Source organism: Amphiprion ocellaris, chromosome 10 (genome assembly GCF_022539595.1).
Source record: "Amphiprion ocellaris isolate individual 3 ecotype Okinawa chromosome 10, ASM2253959v1, whole genome shotgun sequence".
NCBI classification, from domain to species: Eukaryota; Metazoa; Chordata; class Actinopteri; family Pomacentridae; genus Amphiprion; species Amphiprion ocellaris.
In genome coordinates this window covers 17320004-17343543 of record NC_072775.1, presented here as the reverse complement: position 1 = coordinate 17343543, position 23540 = coordinate 17320004, and the positions used below count along the sequence as shown (strand labels likewise).

Here is a 23540-nt window from a genome sequence, read left to right as displayed (position 1 = left end):
ATACATTTAAAACAACAGAAGTTCAGCCATAGTGCAGAACGTACAACAAATATAGCTTTACCTGCTTAATATTAATGTAAGAAATAAGATCCAACACTATTATATATATGATTATCTGGCTGATTTAAATATTAAGGTTAAGCTCCTACACTATTATTTGCTATATGATATTTTCTAACAAAATTTAGTATTAAAGTTAAGATCCTACAATGTTATATACAAAATTCTAATTTACCTAATTTTAAATATAAATTTAAAGCCCTACTCCATTATTTACTATTTAAATGTACTTTATTCATTTACAATATTTAAGTCGGACAATATTATAAATAACATCCAAAGACTAAGGTTAAGACCCCACAGTATGATTTGCTGTTGTTTACCTAACTGATTAAAATATGGAGGTTCAGACCCTAGAACATACTACGTTAAATACAAATGTGTCTGACTAACTAAAATATGAAGTTTAAGATGCCACAATATATTACATTAATTACAAATCTGTCTGACTAATTTAAATATGAAATTTAAGACCCATACTATTATTTGCAATATAGATGTACCTAAATAAATTTAAATATATATATATATATTAAGACCTTACAATATCATATATAAAATACAAATGTATCTGGCCTGTTTAAATATTAAGGTTAAGACCATACGCTTATATGTACATATACACATACAAGCAAAATGTGTCTGACTTATTTAAACATTAAGATTAGGGCCTTACACTGTTATTTATTATAAAAGTTTACCTTGCAAATTCAAATATTAAGGTTAAGACCCTACTATCTGACTAATTTAAATATTTAGACCCCACATTATTATATATAAAATACAAATATATCTAATTATTTTAGATATTAAGATTAACCCTACACTGTTACGTATAAAACCAACATTTGTCTGAGTGATTTAAATATTAAGGTTCATGCTGTACACTATTATTTACTATGTAAACTCACGAAACTAATTAAAATAGTGAGGTTAAAACCCCTCAAAATTATGTGTTCAGAAAAAAACCTGCTTAATTTAGATGTTAGGGTTACAACCATACAGTTTTATCTATTTTACAGATTTACTAGTCATTTTATTATTGACATAAGGACCCTGCAATGTTGTCATTCATATAAACTTTCACAAACTTATTGTGATAAATCGGTTTATTACATATGAGCTGTACTGCAAAGGTTCTGTATCATCACCAGCTTTGATGGTGTTGCATAGACTATTATCTTCAGTGCAAAACCTGGCCATTTAGACATCGAGCAACTGACAAAGTAGCCAAGGGTAAATTCCCTGTGCTGAGAAATCAATACATGGGAACATACACAACTCTACAGCAACACATTTAAGATAAAACTGTGAATAGGAGTAAGATCTAAAAGTAGGATTGGATTCATATCACAAAGGTATTGCAGTATGTTACAATACTGAGTGCCTTTATATGCATGATTTTATTTTTAATTCAGTTAACATGCAAGGACTTTCGAGGAGTATTAGCATAATGCCTACTTTGCAAAACCATTGAATCACTGATGAAGGAGCAAAACAAATCTTGCATAAAAATGTGAATCCAAACAACCAAGCTGAGGTTTTGCTTCTGGCCACATGATCAAGCTGAGCAACAACCTCTGAGGGAAGATGATCAAGTTGGACATAAACTGGAGACTTGATCAAGTTGCTCGTGGCTACATAAGAAATCATACTGGCTTTTATTGATGTTACAGGCCGACAATCAATTTTAAAGCATCACTTCTTTCATGTCAATTGACACAAAAGTCACTTCACTATGATACGTTAATTTATCTCTGATGCCTATCACAGATGGTATATTGCTTCCTTTCTCTGTGCTTATTCAGCTTTACTAGCAGAGAATGATGTATTTACACTTTTGGGTAAGCCTACACATCACGCAGCACTAAAGCTGACTGTCCACAAATGAGAATTTTGAAAAAAGGGAGGAGATATAGTTCCATCCTGCTGTTTTTGCTTTGATGCACTTCTTATATTTCTGGCTTGGGGCTCCAGAAGTGATGACTTCAACACCCATTTGTAAAGAAGTGTCCTTTTGTCACTGGGTGGTGCATGTGTCTTCCAGGTTAACCATGAACCGCTCCAGTTTGCCTGAGATCAGTTGGCTGTAGCTCAGCAGGACTGCTCTCAGACTTTGGGTGCTTCGAGGAACACAAGACAATGTAGGAGACATCACTGACCCCTGCTGGTCCAAACGGAAAACACAATAATTATGACGGGGATAGAAATGGATAGAAGAAAGAATTAAGCTGGAATTTTAATCATTTTTTAAAAATGCCATGGCAGGAAATTAACCCACCGATATATTTGTAAATATATGTGTGTATGTCTCAAATCTTGCACTTTTGACTTTTAAGTGCAACTGTCTAACTTGGAAAGTATGCACTGCTATCTTCCTTTTGTTCTTAGGAAGGAAGGCTGGAGGTCAAACAGCATAACGTCATCACTCCCAGGGCACAGATATTCCAGAAAGCCACAGATTTATGAGAAACCAGGATATTTCCACACCAGAGGAAACTGATAATGCCTCTGAATCAGATGCAAACCAGTGACAGAGAAGCCCATGAACATGTGTTCACTCACAATGTGTGAATTTTGATCAACACACGACATGTTGGGATGTGTTTGTGTATGAATAACAACGACAGACTGAGTCCAGTCAGCTCTGTTTTGGTGCTTTGCGTGTTGGAATTTGAAATCACAAGTGAAAGTTTCTAAGAAGCACATGTTTCAAAAGCCTTTCATTGTCTATATTAGTGCATAATCAACAACTCTGCAACAGTGAAAGACAGCTTTTTGAGACAGAAAATTTTCAGTCAAATTTATCATTATTTTAATGCTGGTGTGTACTTTGACCAGCCAACTGGTGCTCACAGAGGGCATGCAATTTGTCACTGTGGCTGCTTCTTACACTCAGCTGAAGGCGTGTGAGTATGAGCAGGTAGTTGTTGATGTTGTTCTCCAGTCTCTGCAGTAATGTGGCTTCACATCTTGCCTGTATTGGGGCTCTTACAACCTTTACACCCTCAACAAGAAGCCTCAAGGATGCAACTATGTCTCCTCTCTTCTCCTGATCCTGCAGTTATGCACACATTGAGGAAAAGAATGTGTAAATATGTTAACTTGAGATAAACTGCTCAAAGAAGAATTAATCAAATACACTGTGACAGAGGATGGATTCATACATGTGCTAACATACTGATTTGTTTTCCCAGGTTGCTATGTGAAGCTCGGTGCAGGGTAGCTGAACGGGTGTGCAGAGGGTCATCATTCCGTTACAGTCACTCTGCAAAGAAAGAGATGTGGAAAAGACAGGTGACAGAAGCCAGACAGACAAGTGGACAACAGACAGACAGACTGATGGATGACTATAGGTAAGAACAGACAGGCAGAAGTATTAGATACAGTGTCCCAGGAGGAGGTTGAGAGACAAAACTGTGTCAGGAAAGTTTATCTCAAAGCTACAGACAGAGACAGTCATATCCTCACCAGCGCGCTGTTCATCTCTGGCACAATATTCAAAGCCCGCCTGGCAACTCTATTACACACAAACTCTCTGGATTTGGTCTCTGCGTCCCACACCTCAGAGGCTACCACACAGAGCAGCAGGAGTCCTGATGAAGCCAGTAACAGAGAGTGAAGCTGAAGCTCCACAGTCCAGCTTATAACAAGTCCATTAGAATACTCATGAGTTAAACAGTTCAGACTCAGTACTCACTGCTTAAAGCCATGCCCTGCTCGGCTGCTCCTGATGAGTCCACATTTGTTCCATTAAGAGATGTGCCAGGTGAAAAATGCCCTCTAGCGTCTCACGAAAAAAGGAGCTGTGTGTCCTTTTTGTCTTCTCACCACTCGATTTCCCACCTTCTCATTCAGTAGTGGGAAGTGCGAGTGTTATCTAGTCTGAGAGCAGGATGCGCTCCAGCTTCTCTGCTGCACTGCTTAGCAAAATGTTAGAGTCTGAAAATGACATTTCATTGATAGGAGCGGGACTATTTTGCTTCTTGCTTGGCCTGATTTGGCTTTCAAGGGAACAGCATAGTTGCTGACCAAAAGGTTAATGATTTATTATTGTGATAGAAGCCATTTACACAGCTGGCATCAAATCCACTACTGCTGGAGGATATTTACTTTTTTTTGTCCAGTTTTGCTCTGGCCAATAGAAGCAGCAGCTAGGGTTCATATACTTCACAAAATTGTCAGAGGGAGCTGCACAACCTTGCATGTGGGTGTGTGTAAGCACCGTGGGTGTGATGCCTTATCTGTCTGACATAATGCAAGTACGTGACTCAGAGTGTTTATAGCATTTTAGACACCCACAAGTCATAAATTGTCAGTGTAGCAGCAGATTGTTTTTAGATTTTAGTTCACAAAAGCACACAAAAGGTCCAAAGTTGTTTGATTGTTTGTTTTTTTTTTAGTTTAGAACTTCTGTTTTAAGGATTTCACTTTTTCCATCTATTGTAATAAGCATGTGGGCTTTGCAGGCAGGAAAAATTGACATCACTGCTAACGTGATTACCCATCCCAGGATCGTTTAAAGCCCTTATGGACTGTATACACCACCCCGAAGGAGAGGGAAACACTATTTTCCAGGATAGATGCAGTGATCCATCGGGTTGCAATGCCTGGGGGTCGCAGCTGGAGGACGCGGTGAACCTCTAATTCAATTGCCATGTAGGGGGTTAAAGAGCTATAATAGCTGTCAAGGACACAGATAAGAGAAAACAACAGGGAATGCACCATCTATTCTCATTTGCAGACACACGTGCTGATCCCCATCACCTCAGTCTGGACAGTGACTGAGCCCCTGCCCTCCGCTTTCTGCGCCCAGGCTGTTTTTTTTGCGTGCCATAATTAAGACGCATGGTGCCTAATATTAGACCTTAAAGTGTTGGTGCATGTGTGTTGTCACATACAAGGGGCGAAGGAGAGAGAGAGAGAGAGGGAGAGAGGGGAAGACGCAGACAAAGAGCACTAAACATATGTCCCGATTTATTTTTTTCTCTCCCTCCAAGCTTCTTCCAGTTTCTGCAGACAATCCCATCCGCCGTTAATTAAGACGAATGCGCGCCGCGGCTCCGCAGATAATGACCGGGGCGCCTGGATTTGTGCACACGGGGAGAAAACTGCGGGCCGTAGTGCTGACGGTACCCGCATTGCATCACGGACACGACACCCGGTACCCCGCTGTCTCCCTCCCACCTCAACGGGAGCCGATGAGGAGACCGTAACGTCTTATCATAGACTTTCTGTGACTCGCAGCCTCATGCAGCCGCGCTCTTGGACCGCTGGCTGTTGTCGCTCAGGGTCTCCAAAGCCACTCGGCAGCTGCCTGCTCCGCTGTGCGCCGCTCCGGAGGCGCAAAGCCGGTAATTACGCGCCGTGTTGACAACTTTGGCGCGGTGCTGTAGCCTATGGATTGCGCATCAGCAACAGGCCAGTTTCTGGGACCTGCTGAGATTCCCCTCGGGTGGGCTGAAGTGTGATCCCCGAGAGTGATCCGCTGCCAGATCGCATTATCGATTTAGTGTGCGCTGCAACCTGTAGCTTTGTGCGCCCCTTTATTTCAGTCATTATTCCGCTAAGGCGCAATGGAAGGACGCAGCTGACGGTTTTGAATCCGTAACCCGAGGAGGAGAGAAGAAGAGAAAAAGAGAGGAACGAAGCAGCCCCAGAGGAAACCGTGAGTATGCTGCGTCCTGACAGGTTGGATAGCTGTCTCTGTTCTCTCTCTCTGAAGTATCAAATCCCATGCGTCTGTCTCCACAACTTTGTCCATATCCAGCTCAAGGGCAAATGGTAATTGGAGGTCTAATTAGGTTGTGTTGTGTTTGCTGGTAGTCTGGTTTCGTTTTTTGGCATTTTTTCCGCAGTTTATGTTTTTTGTGCCACCTGCAGCCACCAAAATCGAGAAACTTGCCACACAAACCAGAAAGGGGCACAGGTGGTTGTACATCCTAATGCTGCGCATGAAGGACTCAAGGTCCTTGTAGTATTGTATAGCTGCAGTATAGCAAAATATCTGTGTGGGGAAAACGGACAAGTATATCTGGTTCAATTATTTTCACTATTATTTATGATTAAAAGAACTTTCCCAACAAAGGCACACAGTCAATTTAGAAATATACTAAACAAAAACTCAACTAAATTCTGATCACAACCACATATTGCTTTTACCATTTCATACTAAGGTGACCGTTCCTCCTCCTTGTTCATCGTGTGAGCTCTCTGAGACAAGAAACCCACTGATCTTCACTGTCACACACGTTGTTTGTCCTTTGTATGCTGTCACACTGGCCTTCGTGAACAGGTGGTACTTTTTTTTTTAAATCCTGTGGAGATGGAGAGATATGGGTCAGTGTGCTGGTGCTTGGGGCTGCAGAGCACCCAGTTCCTCTGCTGTCGGGGCCACTGTAACCTACCTCTGCCTGTCTGTAGCTGCCAACTCCCTGATAACACAAAGCCAGTGACACTCATTACCCTCAGCTACCTGGGAGAGATATGGTGTAGGGCCAAGCTGTGCGCCCAAGGTGCTTGTGAACAAGCAGTGTATGAACAATGGGATTTGTGGGTGAAAGTGTGTGTTTGCACGGATGTGGGGTTTTTTTTTTTGGGTGAAGTCACTTAGTGGTCTCTGAGGCCCTGCTTCATTCTGGTGCCTGTGGTCCAGTGCTTTGAACTGGTTGCCTTGCCGACAGCCAATCAGCAGCAGTCTTACACAGGACTGTTTTATCTGTCAGCCAGTCAGAGGCCTTGACTCCCAGAGGAATTAAGTCTTTCAACCTGCAAAGGATCAGAGAGTTTGATATTGAAATGCACACTGGCCTGTGACCAGTTAAATTGGTTTATACCATGCCATCAGTTGAAAGCATGAATTCATTAGAGACCTGCTGCTATGGTGGTACAGTGCCACAGCAATGCAACGAATCAGATAGGTGAGACCATTTGCTTTGTCATGTGAAAGTTCAAAACACCTCAAAATATAAACTTCCTGAATTTCCCATCCAAGTGAAGGCATATTGGCAAACACGGTGAGTTTTTTTGGCTCCTGTCAAAGCAGCCGTGAATTCTTGGAACAGTGGTTATCTTTCAGGTGCGAGGCCCACTTGGCACCACTTCTTTCAGCGCAATGGATTTCACTGCCAGTATGTAGCACCTCCAAAAAGCCTTTAGTGAAAGCCCTGAGAGATGAGCTCTCACAGTATGATAATACATGTGTCAACTGAGAAAAGGAAATGATCTGAGCGTGTAGCAAGCCTTCATGTGTGAGCTTTTAGTGCTGGATACAAGCTCGCCTGAGAAGAGCTTCGGCAAGTGCATACTGACATACACACACTGAGCAGTTTTATGACACAGGAGAGGAGCAACGTGCAGTAACGCACAGTCGATGGGGGATTGTTGTGGTGCCCATGAGCTAAGCAAGTTACTGCAAAATTGCCCCCTGTAGAGGTGTTTGGCGACAAGTATTTGAAAACTGTGGTTCTCCTGTGTGAAATGAACTCCAATATGAGATGCATAAATTCAGACTAAATATATAGTGGTCAGATTTTTTATTGGAAATTATGCATTTTACTGTCTCATTGTACTCTGAAATGAAAGCATAGAACAAAAAAAAGATTGAAATAAAAACAAAAATCTATTCAAAATCAAAAAATGTACTCTAAACGTTTGACTCATCAAAGTAGCTACCTTTGGCAAATATAACAGCTGAACACACTCGTGGCATTCTTTCCACAATGGAAATGAAATATTCTTCAGAAAGTTCTTCCCAACTCTATTGCAGAAGTTCCCATAAATGTGTGGCACTTGTGGGTTGCTTTGTTTTCACTCTTCTGTCCAGTTCATCCCAAACCAGCTCCATGGGGTTTTAGTCTGGAGACTGTGCTGCCGCTCCATGTTTTCAAGCTTATCATCTTGTTCTTTTTTCTTAAGGTAGTTCTGGCATAGCTTGGACTTATGCTTTGGGTCTTTATCTTGATCAACTAGGAACATCCCAGAGGGTACTGCATGGCGCTGCAGAATGCTGTGGCAGCTGTTTTGGTTCAGGTTATCTCTCACTCTGTACAAGTCACCGACCCTGGATCCAACAAATAGCCAGAGACATCATGCTTCCTCCTCCATGTTTGACAGTTAATGTCACACACTGAGGAAACATCCTTCTGCCTACTCAACGGCGTACAAAACTCCTGCATGATGAACAAAAGATTGCAAATTTTGATTCATCAGTCCATAATACCTTCTTCCAGTCTTCAGTAGCCCATTGGCAAGCCTGTTTTTCTAATTCTGACGTCTTAGCAATGACTTTCTTGCTGCAACTCCAAGTCTTCTCTTCACAGTTGAAACTGAGACTTGCTAACTGCGACCACTATTAAGCTGTGCTTGAAGCTGTTGTCCTGTGAGCCGCTTATCACCAAGCTGTTGACTCTCAGAAACTTGTCTTCTGATTCTGTTGTGGCTTTGGGTCTTCCAGACCTCTTCCTGTCAGAGTTTCCCCCAGTTTCTGAATGCCTTTTGATGATGAAGAAAACTGTACTCACTTAGACCTTGACTTTCTTTGCAATTTCTGTAGGAAAGACCTACATTTTTAAGTGTTATGATGGTCTGTCTCTCTTCTATTGTTAATTGCCTTTATTGCACCTTTTTTTTTTTTTAACAACAAACTACGTTCTGCAGTACAATACTGTTCAAATAATGCTCCCAAGGGTGTCATGGTGTGTTCCAACACTCCTTTCATGCAGACAGAGGAGGTTGGAAGTAATCAAGAAAAGTTGGGACACCTGTAGGATTTGGTGACACCAGCTTTCAAAGCTTGATCAACCTCCACTGCTGCAGAATAGATTTAAGTTGTTAACCCATTTCTTGTTCCCTGAAAAGGCCTTTTTGTATAATTCTGAAATGTACATTATTTTTCAGTTTTGGGTAACCTTACCTTTTTTTTTTTAACCTCTGGCAGTTCAATGCTTACCTTTGTACCATTTCATGCTATTCATTGGACTTGGACTGTTTGAATTTCAATAAAAAAAATGGAAAAATTTGGTCGTTCTAAAACTTTTGACCAGTCATGTATATACAAGAGACTGAAATATTAAAGGAAATATATAGTGTCTTAATAAGCTGAAGAACCAGTTTGAGCCTCTGGATTAACGTTAGTGCATCTTTGTATAGATTATACAAATCTGTGAACTACTATGAACACCGGATAAGATGACAGCCTAGTCTGAAATTTGGTGCATTGACATAAGGAGGCACAGTTGTCCGTTATTGTGTATCTGGGTTCAAATCTTGCAATTTTGACTCCTCTTGTATAAATTTACATCATTTATTCACTCATCAGTAGAGCTGCAACAATTAATCAATTAGTTATCAACTATTAGATTAATATTGTTGGTTTTACATTAATCAGTTTGAGTAATTTTTGAAGAAAGAAAATCTAAATTCTCTGATTCCAGCTGCTTTAATGTGGATATTTTCAGTTTTTCCTCCTCAGTGAGAGTAAACTGAACATCTCTGGCTTGGAAATCAAGACATTTGAGGACATTTGGGATTTTGGAAAACCTTTGTGACATTTTTTTTTAAACTTTACTGGAGTGTTACAGACCAAACTACTTGTTAATTGAGAAAATAATAAAAAGATTAATCAGTGTGACTCATGAAAGTAATTGTTAATTACAGACTTTCTCATCAGAACAATTGGATGCTCTCGTGCATGAAGGTGGCTGTGCTGATTTGGTCCGGACATTAGCTTTTTACTTTAATTTATAACCTGTTTGTACATGCTTGCTTATTTTTTTTAACATTTATTTTTCTTCTTGATAAATTGTTTGAAAATGCGGAGACTGAGAGAGAACAAATTGTAAGTAATGGCTTCAGCCTTTACATTCTCCTCATTATAGCAAGAATCCATCATCCAGTAATCACTTACATTCTCCCCTCAAGATCCTGAGTGTGTATTGGTTTCATGCTTCAAAGAGACAGAGAATTACTGTCATTCTGGCAAAGATTGCATCAACATGAAAATGTTTTAAATTTTAAAGGGACATTCGACTGATTTTGTGAGTTCACTTTAATTGTTATGGAGAGTGCCGCACAGCCTGTGAGAACAGGGGCTTGTTTTCTGTGACTCTCAGAGGAGCTCTCTAAAGTCTGAAAAAAATACCTTAGATGATGTTATCAGGGTGATCATAACTAATGCTTTGAGGCTTCACATTTATAACAGAAACTCTGCATCACCAACTGAGGCTGCCCCTCAGAGAATGTTGGGCCTAATTAAGTGCACTAATGAGTTGCTTTATAGGAAGTATAATTTCAATATTGCCATGCTTCAAGTTTGGCCACTTTTCTATCAACATATTTGTAAATGGGTGTAATGTTTTATTAAATTCTATCCATTTTTTTTTTTTTTTTAAACATTTTTTTACAGATGGGAACAATTTTATGTTGTTCCAAAACACGTCATCTCTGCAACAGAATGGACATCATGATACAATCAAGTGTGTAGAATATTGGAAATGAACAAGGGCAGATGGACGGTGGTCAGACAGTCAGCATGTGACACATTTCTGAGACGTAGAGTTAATGAGGTTGTCAGTGCTGCTTGTGGAATGTTGTCCCACTCTCTCTGAAGGGCTCACTGAAGTTAGTGGACATTTTGGGGGACGGGATCATGTTGACGTCCATCCAGAGCATCGCACGACAGATAGTCTGTTGTACCGTGTTGTCAAAGATGATTTGTTCGACAACAAATGGTGAAGCTTTGGACATGCGTGTGCGTGGTTACAGCCCTAACAGGTGCAGCATCCAGCGACCCGTTCTCAATTTTCTCTGGTCGTCAGTTGAATAAAGCAGCATTTTAAGGTAATAGCCCCTGGTCAAATGAGAAAATGTGTGCTGATCCCACTCTGATCATTGTCCTCTAAAGCCACATCTAACTTGGATATTTATTAACTCAGTGGTTGAGAATTTGTCACCAATTTAACAGCTCAGAAGCTTTTGCTGCACAGCTGGCTCAATTTAGCCCTCTTCTATTCCAAACAATAGAAAAGAAATTTGTAACTTTCTTCTCCAGGAATAAAGACCATTTGCATGCTGCCTTTATATTTTTGTTCGGTGAAAATTTCTCGGCTTTCATGAGAAATCAATCATAGAAATTATGAACTTATTCAATGGAAATGTGCTTCTCCTGTTACATGACAATGAAGTGGAGTAATGAAGGTTAAAGAGCCATTATCACCCATCAGTTAACTTAAATGAAAACCATCAATGAAGGCTGCAGATAATGAAACACAGATGAGATAAATGTACTATACTGTCCAATATTGTACAATCAGCCGGGCCCTGACACCTCTCTTTGCTCACTCGGACCTGCTATTGTAAGGATCTCTGTCCGACGTTGGTGGAGCCATAAATCTAAGGCCACCATTACTCATCACACTTGATCAATCCAGCGATGACTCAAAGCTGGAGCAAAGGACAGCTGGATCTGTCAGGAATAGCTACCACGCACGATTACCAAAAAAAAAAAAAAAAAAAACAGAGAGAAAGAGATAGCACATTATAATCTGTCCAAACAATCAGCGTGTACACCTGCAGCACAAAAGCACAAAACATCGTCAAGTCCAGAAAGTCCAGGGAGAGACAGCAGCACAGTGATCGCGGAGGAGGGAGGCGGTGTTTCAGAGGCGAACCGCACCAACGCTGCTTGTGTTTCTGCTGCTGCGAGCCTACAGCCGGCTGGACGCTCATCTGGCGCACACTGAGGCGGCGGCGGCGCTTTTGCATCATGCAGGCGGACTCATGATCTGAGACCTGTTACTCTCTGCACATGTGATGGCAGCCGGCTCCTCCTCCGCAGATTAATTATTGCGCTCCTTGACTGGCTCCGATTCGGCGTCTTAATGAGGATATTGCGACAATGGTGAAGGACAAGGCCGAAAACCGGACGCTTCAGTATCAGCAAACTTTGGTGAGTTTCGGATGAGGTCATAGATGATGGTTGCAGTCATGTGTGGGGCTTCTTTTTTTTTTTCTTTCTTTCTTTTTTTTTTTTTAACGCTCCGAGTTCCTGCAGTGTAACAAGGCTGGAGGATGGGAGGCACAGCTGCTGCCTGCTCAGCTGTGTCCTGGAGGAGACTGTGCAGCTCTTGTGTTAAATATTCCAATGCAAATCCAAATGAGATACCTTCCTCACGCTGTATATGCTATATATACGCACTGAAAGGTTAAGTCTGTCTGTGTGCCCTCTCTCCAGCAGCTCTTCAGGATCCCTCCCTGCTCTCCATTCATTCACCTTGATCCACAGGTGTTGCATCACTCTCAGTCTCAGCCTGCATCCACCCCCATAATTAAATCTTATCAATTTAGGTTTCACCAAAGCATGTCAGATTCATTAGTTCAGCTTACAGAAATACACGTAAGCCTATCTCTGATCACTTTATGTATGGCCTAATGGGTCATTATCAAAATGTTAACATCCTTGAAATACAGATTAGTCTGCTTACCGGGCTCTAACGTATTTCACTCACGTCCTGTATTTTCCTTATCTCCTCTACTTCTGCTGCTGATCTTGTCCTGGCTCATGCCCCCTCATCCATTTCTCTGTCATCTTCCTCTCAGCCTTTTTTTTTTCTGTTTGCTCAAGTGCCCCCTTACACTTATGGACTAAAAGTGGAATGTTTCAGAATTTTAATTGCCTCATGCACCAGTTTTCCCCCCACTCATGTCATTGCAGGACTGACAGTGATACCCTGAGGCACTTCACACAGGGATATCTATATTCAGATGAAGGGACAGAGAGACACACAGATACGCAGGCAGGCAAACCAGTGAATTAAAAAGTCATCCCACACCGGTTTGGATGTCATTGACTGCACCTGTCTTTAATCTTCTGTCCTCCTCTTCTTTCTTTGCCTCAGCATGCACGTATGCACAATTGCAGGACACAAGATCTGCTGGTCAGTTTGTCTTCGTATAGCCGTGCTGGGCCCAAGTGTTACAAAGGTGTTTTTCTGCTCCTGTTGGTGTGACGATCGATGCCGTGCTGTGTGTCTCGGTGTAAAGATCAATAGTAATGTAAAATGGCAGTCGGTGTCTCAGAGGGTTGGAACGTGCTGTCTACCTCCTCCGTCTTCTCTGACCATCGCGCTCAGATCAATGGCTTTATCATTCACTCCCTGCCTACCAGTCCATTACCCAAAAATAGAAGCTTGCGTGCGCCTGTTTGTGTCTCTGTACATGCATGCGAGGGTGCAATGTGCGTCCTGATGGTTCTTTCTAAGTGCAAAGTGGCAGCACTATTCATCAGATACCTTCCCTGGGGTGAAGCAAAGCATCTGTCCTCTTCCTCTGGAAAAATGAATGACGTTTAGCGATAGAAACGTGACGTTTAGCGGGGAAACAATAAGAAAAAAAATCAGATAAGTGAAGGCTCAGAGTTTCTTGCAGGTGTAGCTGCAGTCTAAAATTGGATTCTAATGTTGACAAGAGGATCCTTTGTGTTTCATTGTTTGCCATCAGCAAGATTCAGAGGATTTTCAGTCATGTGTTTGCTTGGATTGTTGCAGCAGAGGAACTGGTGCTGTAGCAGGACTGAGCAGATGACATGGAGCAGATAGAGGAATATAGAGATCTGTCTGATAACTTCTCCGGGAGGAAGAAGCACAGAAATGTCATCTCTTCATTTACAGCTATTGTACTTGAGAAATGCCATTTCCCTCCAGTGTTTATCCATTTCTGGAAATAATCTTTTAATAGAGCCAGCAACTGATATACTGTTGTGTTTACCAACACAATAGGACAGAAATAAACCTTTAATTTATGGCTCCCATTGATGCTGGAGTTTTATAATCACTGAGCATTGCTGGTGCAGACAATGTCAGATGTGACATTAAGATAAAATGTGGCGGTTATCACAAACGTATATTAATGATCCTCAGGACTGAATAATTGATGTGATTATATTGCAAATGGTCATATAATGGTCACATTTCCTATTAAGGCAACCATAAAGAAAACAATTTTGTGATAGGTAAATGAAATCCATTCATGTATTGTGCGCTGATGCTGCACCAGCCTGACTTCTTGGAAATTGCTTAGAAAGTGTTCTACAATCCCCACTAACTTCTCCGAGCTCATTATCCAAAGATAGGAGCGAAACAGAGAAAACAAGTTATTTATAACCATCAAGACTCACGAAAAAAATCTGTGAGTGACCTCAGGTCTTTGTTTTATGCAGCAGCCATTGTTTACTGCGTGGAGATGCAGGAGGGATCTGTAAACAGCGACTGACAACTGGAAAGCGACTAGGGTTTGGCTCATGGGTCGCTGGCTTCTACGACTGTCAGGTGCACTGCATGCTGGGACAGCGGGCAGCGGCTGTCAGGCTCCCTGCTGTCTCCTGGGATGGAGGAATGGAGCAGGTAGAAGCAGGAAAAGAGGCAGGTCAGAGACTGAAGAGAAAAGAAACAGAGACAGACGGAATTGTGGTGACTAGGTGTCGAAGTGCTGCAGCCTTCCATCTGAAGCCCTTTCAAAAGCTTTTTTCAGAGGTGTGGGTTGTCTCAGTGTGTCAGGGGGATCACGTGTGTGCATGTGTTTTCTCTTTTCAGAAGCGTGGGCAAGTTTGCTCCGTACGTCCTGCATGTGCAGGTAGTTTATGTGTGGGAGGGAAGGTACTGCACCTACGCTCGTCTACACACACACACACACACACACACACACACACACACACACACACACACACACACACACACACACTCTAAAGTGAGTGTGTGATAAGTCTCTGTTGGAGCAGATGTTAGCGACAGCATGTTCATGTCCTTCCAGCAGCAGGAGGCTTTAAGATTTGGCGGGTGCAAGGATCAAAGTCAGGATCCACCTGAGGAGGAAAAGCCTCCCCAACCTTCACCACAGAGCACTGTAGCACCGCAGAAGCACAGCACACATGCTGCCGGTCTTTCTTAAGATATGCATGTGCCTATTTGTTTCTGCTGCACTGACAATCAGGACACGCCAATGACAGGATCAAATGCTTACTGTCGTAAATCTTTTTCAGTATGTCTGTGGCTGATAAATATTTAAAGCCACGCTGCTGCTACATTTGTATACACAAGGTGGTGCACCAGAAAAGAATCCAGTCTTGTATTCTCTCGGTTAGACAAAGTATTGACAACTGGTTTGACCAATTAAAATTCTTGTGTAGATTGTGAATTTCCCAACTGCTGAAAATTTTCAAGAAATAATACAGTATGTGCATCTGAATAAGTTTTCTTTGTACATCCTGAATACTAATGCATATATTTTAATGTCAACTATAATTGCACATACAGCACTAAGTCTGCACTTGCTATTATTTACGTGCATCAGCATGCACTGTGCAGAAATCAGACAGAACAGCAGTGAGCAAACGCTGTGTCCACAGAAAACTGGACTCACCCATGTGAGATCTGTTGCCTCTCGTCTCTTTTGTATTTTCTGTTGTAAAGTGTCACAGACCAGTTGGGTTGGTAAATATGAACATGCTGCTTGCAGTTTACTTCTGTCACTTTGAAGGATTTCTGAGTTTTCAGATTAATTATTGTTACTGCACCTCTCATTACCATTAGATGGAAGTAGGATATTGGAATAGGATTACAATACCACGTATATGTTGCTGTAGTATACACACACACACACACACACACACAGCCACACACATAAAAGCGCTGTCTCCTCAGGGGGGTCTAGTTCCTCATAGTCAGCATTCTGTCCGTTCTCCCACACAGAAGCTGGCTTGAATCCATTTCGGGTCCCGTCACTTCCAAATAGTGCTGTTACCTGCACACCACTGAACAGGCCACTGCAGAGGCTGCGGACAGAAAAAAATCTATCTCATTACATTCCAGTCTTAAAATAGACCACACTCATTGTACTGTGTTCGCAAACCAAGAGGATCATTTCAAAAGAGCATAACAGCCATTGAAAATGTTAAAATTCCTGTTCACTTAGTTTTAAACCTCCCAAGAGGATGTAAAGTAATTTGGAATAATTTGAAGAAATGATGAAGAAAAAATATTAAGTAACATTTTTTTATTCAGCAGCAGAGGAAGAGCAACAGTAACAGTAAAATGATTAAAAAGTGCATAGTGGAAGTATTTCTAATGCACAACAGGACTTGTAGAGGTTTGAAGGACTTATGTATTTTATTTCTGTTCCATTGTTCCTAACTAGAATTATTATTATTAATGCATGAACATGTTGCTGGTTGATGTAGAGATTTAAAATACCTAATATTCTGCTGGACATTTTCTACATCTCATTGTCCTGATCCCTTTTCCCACATCCCTCCACTGCAACTGTTCGTTAGAAGCCAAATACCAAAAAAAGACATGTAAAATCCGACCGCATAACTTGTAACTATAGTTGTAGTTATGGCTGCATTTCTTTTTTTCATTGTTAATATATCTGTGAATATTTTTCAGACATAAAAAAGATGCAAATGTAACCTTAGAAATACCATAAAATACCAAACTGCTTAACACAACCTGCTTATTGTGTCCAATCAACAGCTTGGGAAAGGATAGCAGTATATACTCCCATTTAAGGATCTGGAGCCACAGAATGACTCAGATAATGAATTCATTATAAAAATAGTTGGCAATTCATTTTCTGTTGAATGACTAATCGTTAAAGGCAGTAGTTGGTTCAACTGCTGTCAAATGTAGAAGAGAAATGTTACAAGTTATATTAAATAGTGACATTAAGGGGACTGTTGCTCAGCAGGTAGAGCAGGTTGTCCATGAAGTGCAGGATTGGCAGTTGAATGTCAAACTGTCCTTCAGCAACACGCTGTTGACCCCAATTGTTCCTGATGGAAGATACTGTCATCCTGTGTATGTCTGTCTGTGTGTGTCTGTGAACAGATGAACAGGAAACATTGTGTATACATAAAATGCAGTGACATACACAAATATCAAATGATAATATAGTGAAAATAAGTGCAGTACAAGTACCTCAGAATTGTATTTTGCTGTCAGTGTAAAGCAGTAATAAATATGTGTTTTGTATTTATCACATCACAGAAAAGTGCGCTATTAAGCACTCAGCCAAATGAAGCATTCTAACCTGGCAAAAATACAGCAATACAACAATTAGTTTTACAGATCTCTCTTACAAATTACCCTCTAATGAGTTTAAATTGCCAGATGTCAGCAGGATGAGAGAATGAAGACTGGAGAGGGAGATTGGTGGTTCAGCCCCATTTAGTAGTAACTGTAGATTAGCTTTGAATCCCAGTAATAAAATGTTGTAAAACTACACGGTGTTAAATGTTGTATTGCAGAAATGGCTTGTTGGTGATCCTCAGCTCTCCATCATTGTGATACTTCACAAAATGAATCCAATAAGAAGACCAAGTTGACTTTCCACACCCCTAAAGCCAGTGATCAGCGTTCCCTGGTGTGTATCCTTGCCTGCCACCTGGCTTGTTGCACAGTCAACCCCTACACCTATCCTTTCAGGTGGTGGGCCCCTCTGGGTGGGTCCTTGGAGCTGCTTCTTTGGGCTTTGGCCAGCTAAGCCCCATCTTTGCCAAGTCATAATGTCTTTGAATAGCTCTGTGTCTGGCAGAATGAGTTTGCCTTGGGAGATCCTACCAGCGGTTGTTGTTGTCAACCCTAACATGACACCAAGGATCACATGGGCACAAAACCCCTCCATCGCGATAAATTGACGATTCATTGCAGAGCTAATGTGTACCAGGCTGAGCCAGTTTACCAGTTGATCTATGTTCCAACTCTTGCCTATTGTCAAGAGCTCTGGGTAGTGACAAGAGTGAAATTACAGATACAAGTGGCAGTTTCCAGGTTTCAGGGTGGCAGGGCTCAACCTTAGACATAAGGTGAGGAGCTTAGACATATAGAAGGAATTTGGAGTAGAGTCACTGCTCGTATGCCTCGAACAGAGCGAGCTGAGGTGGTCCAGGCATCTTATTGGGATGCCTCCTGGGTGCCTTCATTTGGAAGGTTTTTAGGTAGGTACAACTGGGAGGAGACAAGAGGGATTACATATCTCATCTGGCCTGGGAACGCTTTTGAATCCCTCAGGAGGAACAGGAAAATGTTGCTGGGGAGGGGAATGTCTGGAATGCACTACTTAAGGCCAATTCATGCTTTCTGCATGTGCATAAACATCCACAAGGGTACGCATGATGCAAATTTTGTCATCCACTTAAAATCCGCAAGGGTTTGTGAGGGACTTTCTGCAGTACAAGCATGTGTTTTTTTGTCAACTGCGCATGTGCCAGGAAAACAAGTTGTTATTGACGCAAATATTTAGCATGAGGAGAGAATGTGTGAAAAGCTTCTCGGCCATCCACACCGTGATAATTCATCATTAACAGAGTTCTAGTTAAAGTACTCACTGCCGGATGCTCTACATCAGCAGAGTCTAGACACAGCGTGAAGATCTAAATTCTCCAGAAATCCTGCACTTCACGAATAAATACTGACACGGTACTACACTCTGATCTGTGTAGTATCTGCTATAGCCAGTATAAACTCCCCTGTGCATTTTTCTGTGTTCCATATAAGGGCAATTTGACATGTGCAAACCTGTTCTAGTATGAACAGTGCTTGTCCAATGTCTGCTTACCAACCTCAGCACATGGATGCAGTGAGCATGAATTGATTTTTAGCCTGATGCCACTGCAACCTAGCCCCAGATGAACAGAGGAAAATAGAAATGGGAAAATGGAAATGGATGGATGGAGACCAAGCCGTTCTGGAAATACCGGCATTCAGAGAAGATGCATATATAATATTGCCCAAAAAGTCCTAAACTATCCAACTGTCCAACTACAGTCCTGAATTATTTTCTGACATGTGTAATGTGCGTAGAAATTAGTCTGCAAATTTCCTTTATGCAAACCATAGAGATGTCAGTGTCTTCTTTCTCTGTTCTGACTATTCATTTCAAACCTGTTGCAAACATCTCTGCGGATGAGTGTCATGATATATGCAAAACAAACTGCTCCCCCCCTCAAGTCTTTTTCTGACAAGATGTCACTCTGTCTGCTTGATGCTTCTGTCTCCCTAAAATCACCCACGACTCCCTCAAGCCTCCCCCATCCTTTTGTGCCGCTTATTTCTAATGTGATCGAAGTGTGCTGTTGTGTATTTCCACCTGTCTGGGTTTCGTACACATGCACACGTCTGCTTGACTGCGTCCAGGTTTTTCAGTGTACGTGAGTGAGAGCTCTGACTCACGGGCAACTATTCTAAAAGCAGCCTCCACTACCTATATTAATGCAAATGTAGACAGCGGGATGAGTCAAATTTGTCACTTCCTCCTCTAATTCAATTTTCAGTCTTTGTCCCTGGAGGGTGCAGAGATCAGATTAGCTCGAGTGCTCTAGTCGTCCAGTTACTCCCCTGGTCTCATCAATACACACTCAGCACGCACTTAAGTAATCACACAACCACAACAGAATGTAGGAGTTTAAGGGGCTAAAGCATCCATCATTCTCCCTGAAGTGATGGCTCCCTTTAGTTTCACTCATTACATAAAAAAGAGGAGATTGAAATCAGCTTATGAATATGTATTAATAAAAAGAAGCAAGGATAAAAGTTTTAGGTGTTCGAGCCTTCATCATTAGAGCGTCAAATATTTGTCCTTGCTGCCTCCTCACTGTGAATAAATTATCCTGCAGGGATTTGCTGAATAATAAAGAACTTTTTAGTTCATCTGTTGTGCTAGGCTTGCACATGGTCTGACTTAGAAAGGTGGCGGAGTGAGTGATGTAGCAGTGAAGTAGGGGGTCTTACGCAGTAGAAAGCTGGTGGGAATGTGGTGCTGTCTTCCTGTTGAAAGTCGGTGGGTGATCCTGCACACCAAGTGTTGAGTGAAATGCAAGCTGTATTAGAGCAGCTTTGAATACATGTTTAGAAGCAATATATCAGCTTGTGTTTTTAAAATATCTATACATAAACAAAGAATCGACAAAAAGTGACTTTTCATTACTGAGATTCAGCTTTCCTATTTTTTCAATACTTGGCATGTCCTCCTTTATTTTTGATGACAGGTCGTCGTTTCAGCCTGCATTTTGGTTTATCCACAGAGAAATAAAAGCAAAGCCGTCTATAAATATCATCTCCTCGACTCCTTTTGCACTCATGTAGCCCATTTCATTGCACTCACGCCTCTGTGCTTCACTGTAAGGCCTCTGCATTCACTGTGTTAGTCCTGACCAGGTTCACACCAAACTTGCAGGATCAAGACCCAATCTGAGCCCAACAAATATAAGATTCATCAGTCTTCCTTTGATGTTTTTTAGTATGTGTTCTTGTAATTTTTTGCCAAAGAGCAACAAAGAGTTTGTTTTTCTCCTTTTTTGGATGCTGTCCAAGAATGATGTTATATAATGTCCTTGGTCGTGCATGAGCTGTGTACAATGATGGTCAACTGTTGGTAAAGAGCATGTGTATGTGCATGTGCATGTGTGTGTGTGTATGTGCATGCGTGTGTGTGTGTGTTTGTGCGTGTGTTACTGGCTGAAATGCCTCAAAAAGAAAGAGATTTCATTAGTTAATCAGAATGCATTCATACCCATAAAGCCCATTGAAATGCATTGGAACTCATGGTCCTGGAGCTATATTTGTCATCATTTTTCCCAGACAGTGCATTGGAAAATCTTTTTTCAGAAATGATTTTTTTTTACCAGAATCTCTCTCTGGTCCACAAGTGCATACATTTTTGACTGTGATGATAAGAACCTGCCTTTCTGTGAGCGTTATTGAGTAGTAACGAGTACTCTCCTGTGAGTAACCTCTTCTGACTAATGACTACATATATAGTATGATACAGAAATGGCTGCACCTCAAAAAATACTTACAGTGTCTAAAAAAAGTATTCACCCAACTGGGAAGTCTTTCCCTTTTATTGCTTTTCAGCATTGACTCATGGGCAATTCAGTTTGGCTTTTTTGCCAATAATGTACAAACAAGGTTCTTTCACATCAAAATATGTCAGTTAATTCAAAGTATAAAAGATAAAATAAGTGGTTCATTGAGCCTGTGTGGATAGGTCTCAATGAGCCTTGCACACCTGGACACTGCAAGTTTAACCCCATCTTTTTTTGCAAAACTTCTAGCATCAATTGGCTTCACTTGTGTTGACTTAGTTGAAGAGATAAATATTTATGTAATCACTTACTTTACATGTTATGTTTTTAATGAATGGACATTACTTTGTATATTTTTTTCACTTTGACGTGAAAGAGTCTTTTTTTGTAAATTCTTGTCAAATAATCCAAATTACATTGACCATAATGGGCAAAATTTGGAAGGGGATATATTTTATATGTGCACTATATATGCACTGTATGTCAAATGCTTAGTGGGTTGGAGCCTGAACTACAAACACCATTCATTTGAATAATATGTGCTTTGATTCAGTATAAATTGGATATTTAGCATTGCAAATTAATGTTAAGCCTGTTTATGTCATATTTTGACAATTTCAATAGCACTTTTGGTATTTCCACTTCAAGGTGAAAAAAAACCATTGGGGGCTTTCCCTTAACACACTAAATATATTTGCCACAGAGATTCAGTAGTTGCTATTATAAATAGTATATCAAAAGCTCAACAAGGTATCGCACGATATATACAGTATCTTTTTGTTGCATTACTCCAAATTACTATCAATCTTAGTATTAGAGCCAGATGACAGGTTTATTGGTCATCATCATTCATTAATGAGTATATGTTTAAAAAGTGACGGTTGTGTGTTTAATGACCAAAAATAGATAGAAAGCTAAAAATAGCTTACATAGCATGTACTTGAATATCCCACTTTCATGTACATGCAGCATGTGTGTGCACACACTCGTTTCCAGAAACGAGTGTGTCAGAAAAAAGATTTAGCATGGCACAAAACATACCAAATGCAGTATACCAAAAATACCTGGATGTCTCACTACAGCTGCTCAGATAGCATCCTCTTTTGATCATTGTGACCCACAATACCCTGCCCAGTAACCGAGCTTGAGCCGCTAAGAGTGCACAGACAGATAATAGCTCATTTTGCTTAGCAGACCTGAAAGTTTAAGGTGCATTATTAGGACACAATAATCTATCCTGGTTGTTTGTAAACTCCATGATAGCTTGTAAGGGCAGGGGTTGTACATACTGAACGTGAAAAGTATGCGATTTAGAACGCAACCTCAGTTCATGTCCGTTCAGGCTATGAGACAATCCCTAAGTTTTCAAACCAAAGTAGGGTCAACAGTGTTTCCAAAAGCTTCCATTTTAGAAGTTCTAAAATTCAGGACTTGTGTGGATGCAAGGGGTAAAAATAGCAAAGTTATTTCAGCCTAATTGACCAAAAGCTGAGCCTCTGAGTGGACAAGCCAGTGCAAAAAAGATCACAGGCTGCTAGTTTTGGTCTGAACATTTATTTATAGTTTTTTTTATAACATTAAAAAACACAATTATGGGACGAGGCCTGCTGGATTGACTGACAGATGATTCAGCCTTTCACAACCAGCCGGGATAGCTTCCTCCTTAACCCAGGTTTTCAGTCCTTTCTGACCAAAATGTCATTCAGTTTTTGGCACAATTTTGGGGGGGATAACACACTTTCTTTAGTGCTGTGAGCATCTATGCATCCTTGGAAAAACCAGTCAATACCAACCAGCAAGAGGCAAGAACTGAACTGGTTTAAAAGGGTTGTGTCGTGGGAAGTAAACTGACTGATGTAGATACAGAAGTTGTTCATGTGGGAGGTTAACTGGTTACAGATAACAGCTCATTTAACCCACAGGGTCCCACCTGCTGCTCTCCCAGGGGGCCGTTCTCCAGATGGCCAGTCATTGCTTTCACACAGGCCCAAGTAAGAAACACTAACAGGCCCTGTTTATAGTCCTAGTGGGTGTTTGTCTGATGCTGCTGCTGGTGGGTTTGTGTGTCTAAACTGTACTGTGTGGGTGCGCAACAATGTCTTTGCCAAGGAGAAAAGTTGAAATGATTTGTCGCCGTTAATTAATTTCCCCGTGTAGTGATGATAAAAATGTAGACCAGTTACCAACCAACAGCGTCTGACACATTCCTCCATGTGTTACCTCATTGGTCAGGATCTTTAGACGCTGACAGATATGGGTCATTTAATTTAGGAAATACAAACATAGCCAGGATGATTCTCTTTGATGAAGTGGAATTGCCCACTACGCTATCATCATTTTATGGTTTTCACATCCTGTCAGGATGAGTTTTGTCAGTTTTTGGAGCACTCTGTTTCTTCATAGTCACATTGTGTTCCTAAAATCACAGGTTTCTGGTAGAATAGTACAGACACGAACAAATCATTGTCACAGACTGAATCAATAGCTTTTAGCAGTGGAGCTCCTCTCACTGGTGATGGAGAGCATCGTTGTCAGCCCAGCGATGATTCACAATGAAAACTTAGTGAAAGGCAGCAAAAGCCAAAGCAACAATCATGTGATAACTCTGTTGCACTAGTAGGCC

General features: G+C 41.1%; 2 protein-coding genes across 8 annotated transcripts in view; one reads left to right on the top strand and one right to left on the bottom strand.

The window, feature by feature from the left end:
• Nucleotides 1-1444: 1444 nt before the first annotated feature.
• thpo (thrombopoietin) lies at nucleotides 1445-4436 on the bottom strand. Its single transcript, XM_023285782.3, has 5 exons — nucleotides 3761-4436; nucleotides 3532-3656; nucleotides 3242-3328; nucleotides 2954-3118; nucleotides 1445-2224 (listed from the first exon to the last, which is right to left on the bottom strand). Exons 1-5 carry the CDS (start codon nucleotides 3771-3773, stop codon nucleotides 2081-2083), a joined length of 534 nt encoding a protein of 177 aa, XP_023141550.2. The 5' UTR covers nucleotides 3774-4436; the 3' UTR covers nucleotides 1445-2080.
• Nucleotides 4437-4987: 551 nt separating this feature from the next.
• The window catches only part of clcn2a (chloride channel, voltage-sensitive 2a), a 57036-nt gene continuing 38483 nt past the window's right edge, over nucleotides 4988-23540 (top strand). For 3 of the 7 annotated variants that reach the window (XM_035955279.2, XM_023285785.3, XM_035955278.2), the window contains exon 1: nucleotides 11601-12007. In XM_035955279.2, coding sequence (XP_035811172.1) covers nucleotides 11957-12007 — 51 coding nt within the window. In that variant the 5' untranslated portion in view covers nucleotides 11601-11956. Of the gene's footprint in view, nucleotides 5729-11600; nucleotides 12008-23540 lie in introns of those variants that run through there. The other 4 variants (XM_035955281.2, XM_035955280.2, XM_023285786.3 and 1 more) reach the window with 2 other exon arrangements.

Coding starts and splice junctions, on each gene's coding strand:
- thpo (XM_023285782.3), bottom strand. Junction 3,329..3,531: donor CAGAGATGAACAGCGCGCTG/GTGAGGATATGA, acceptor CTTTCTTTGCAG/AGTGACTGTAACGGAATGAT. Junction 2,225..2,953: donor TCACACGCCTTCAGCTGAGT/GTAAGAAGCAGC, acceptor TTGGACCAGCAG/GGGTCAGTGATGTCTCCTAC.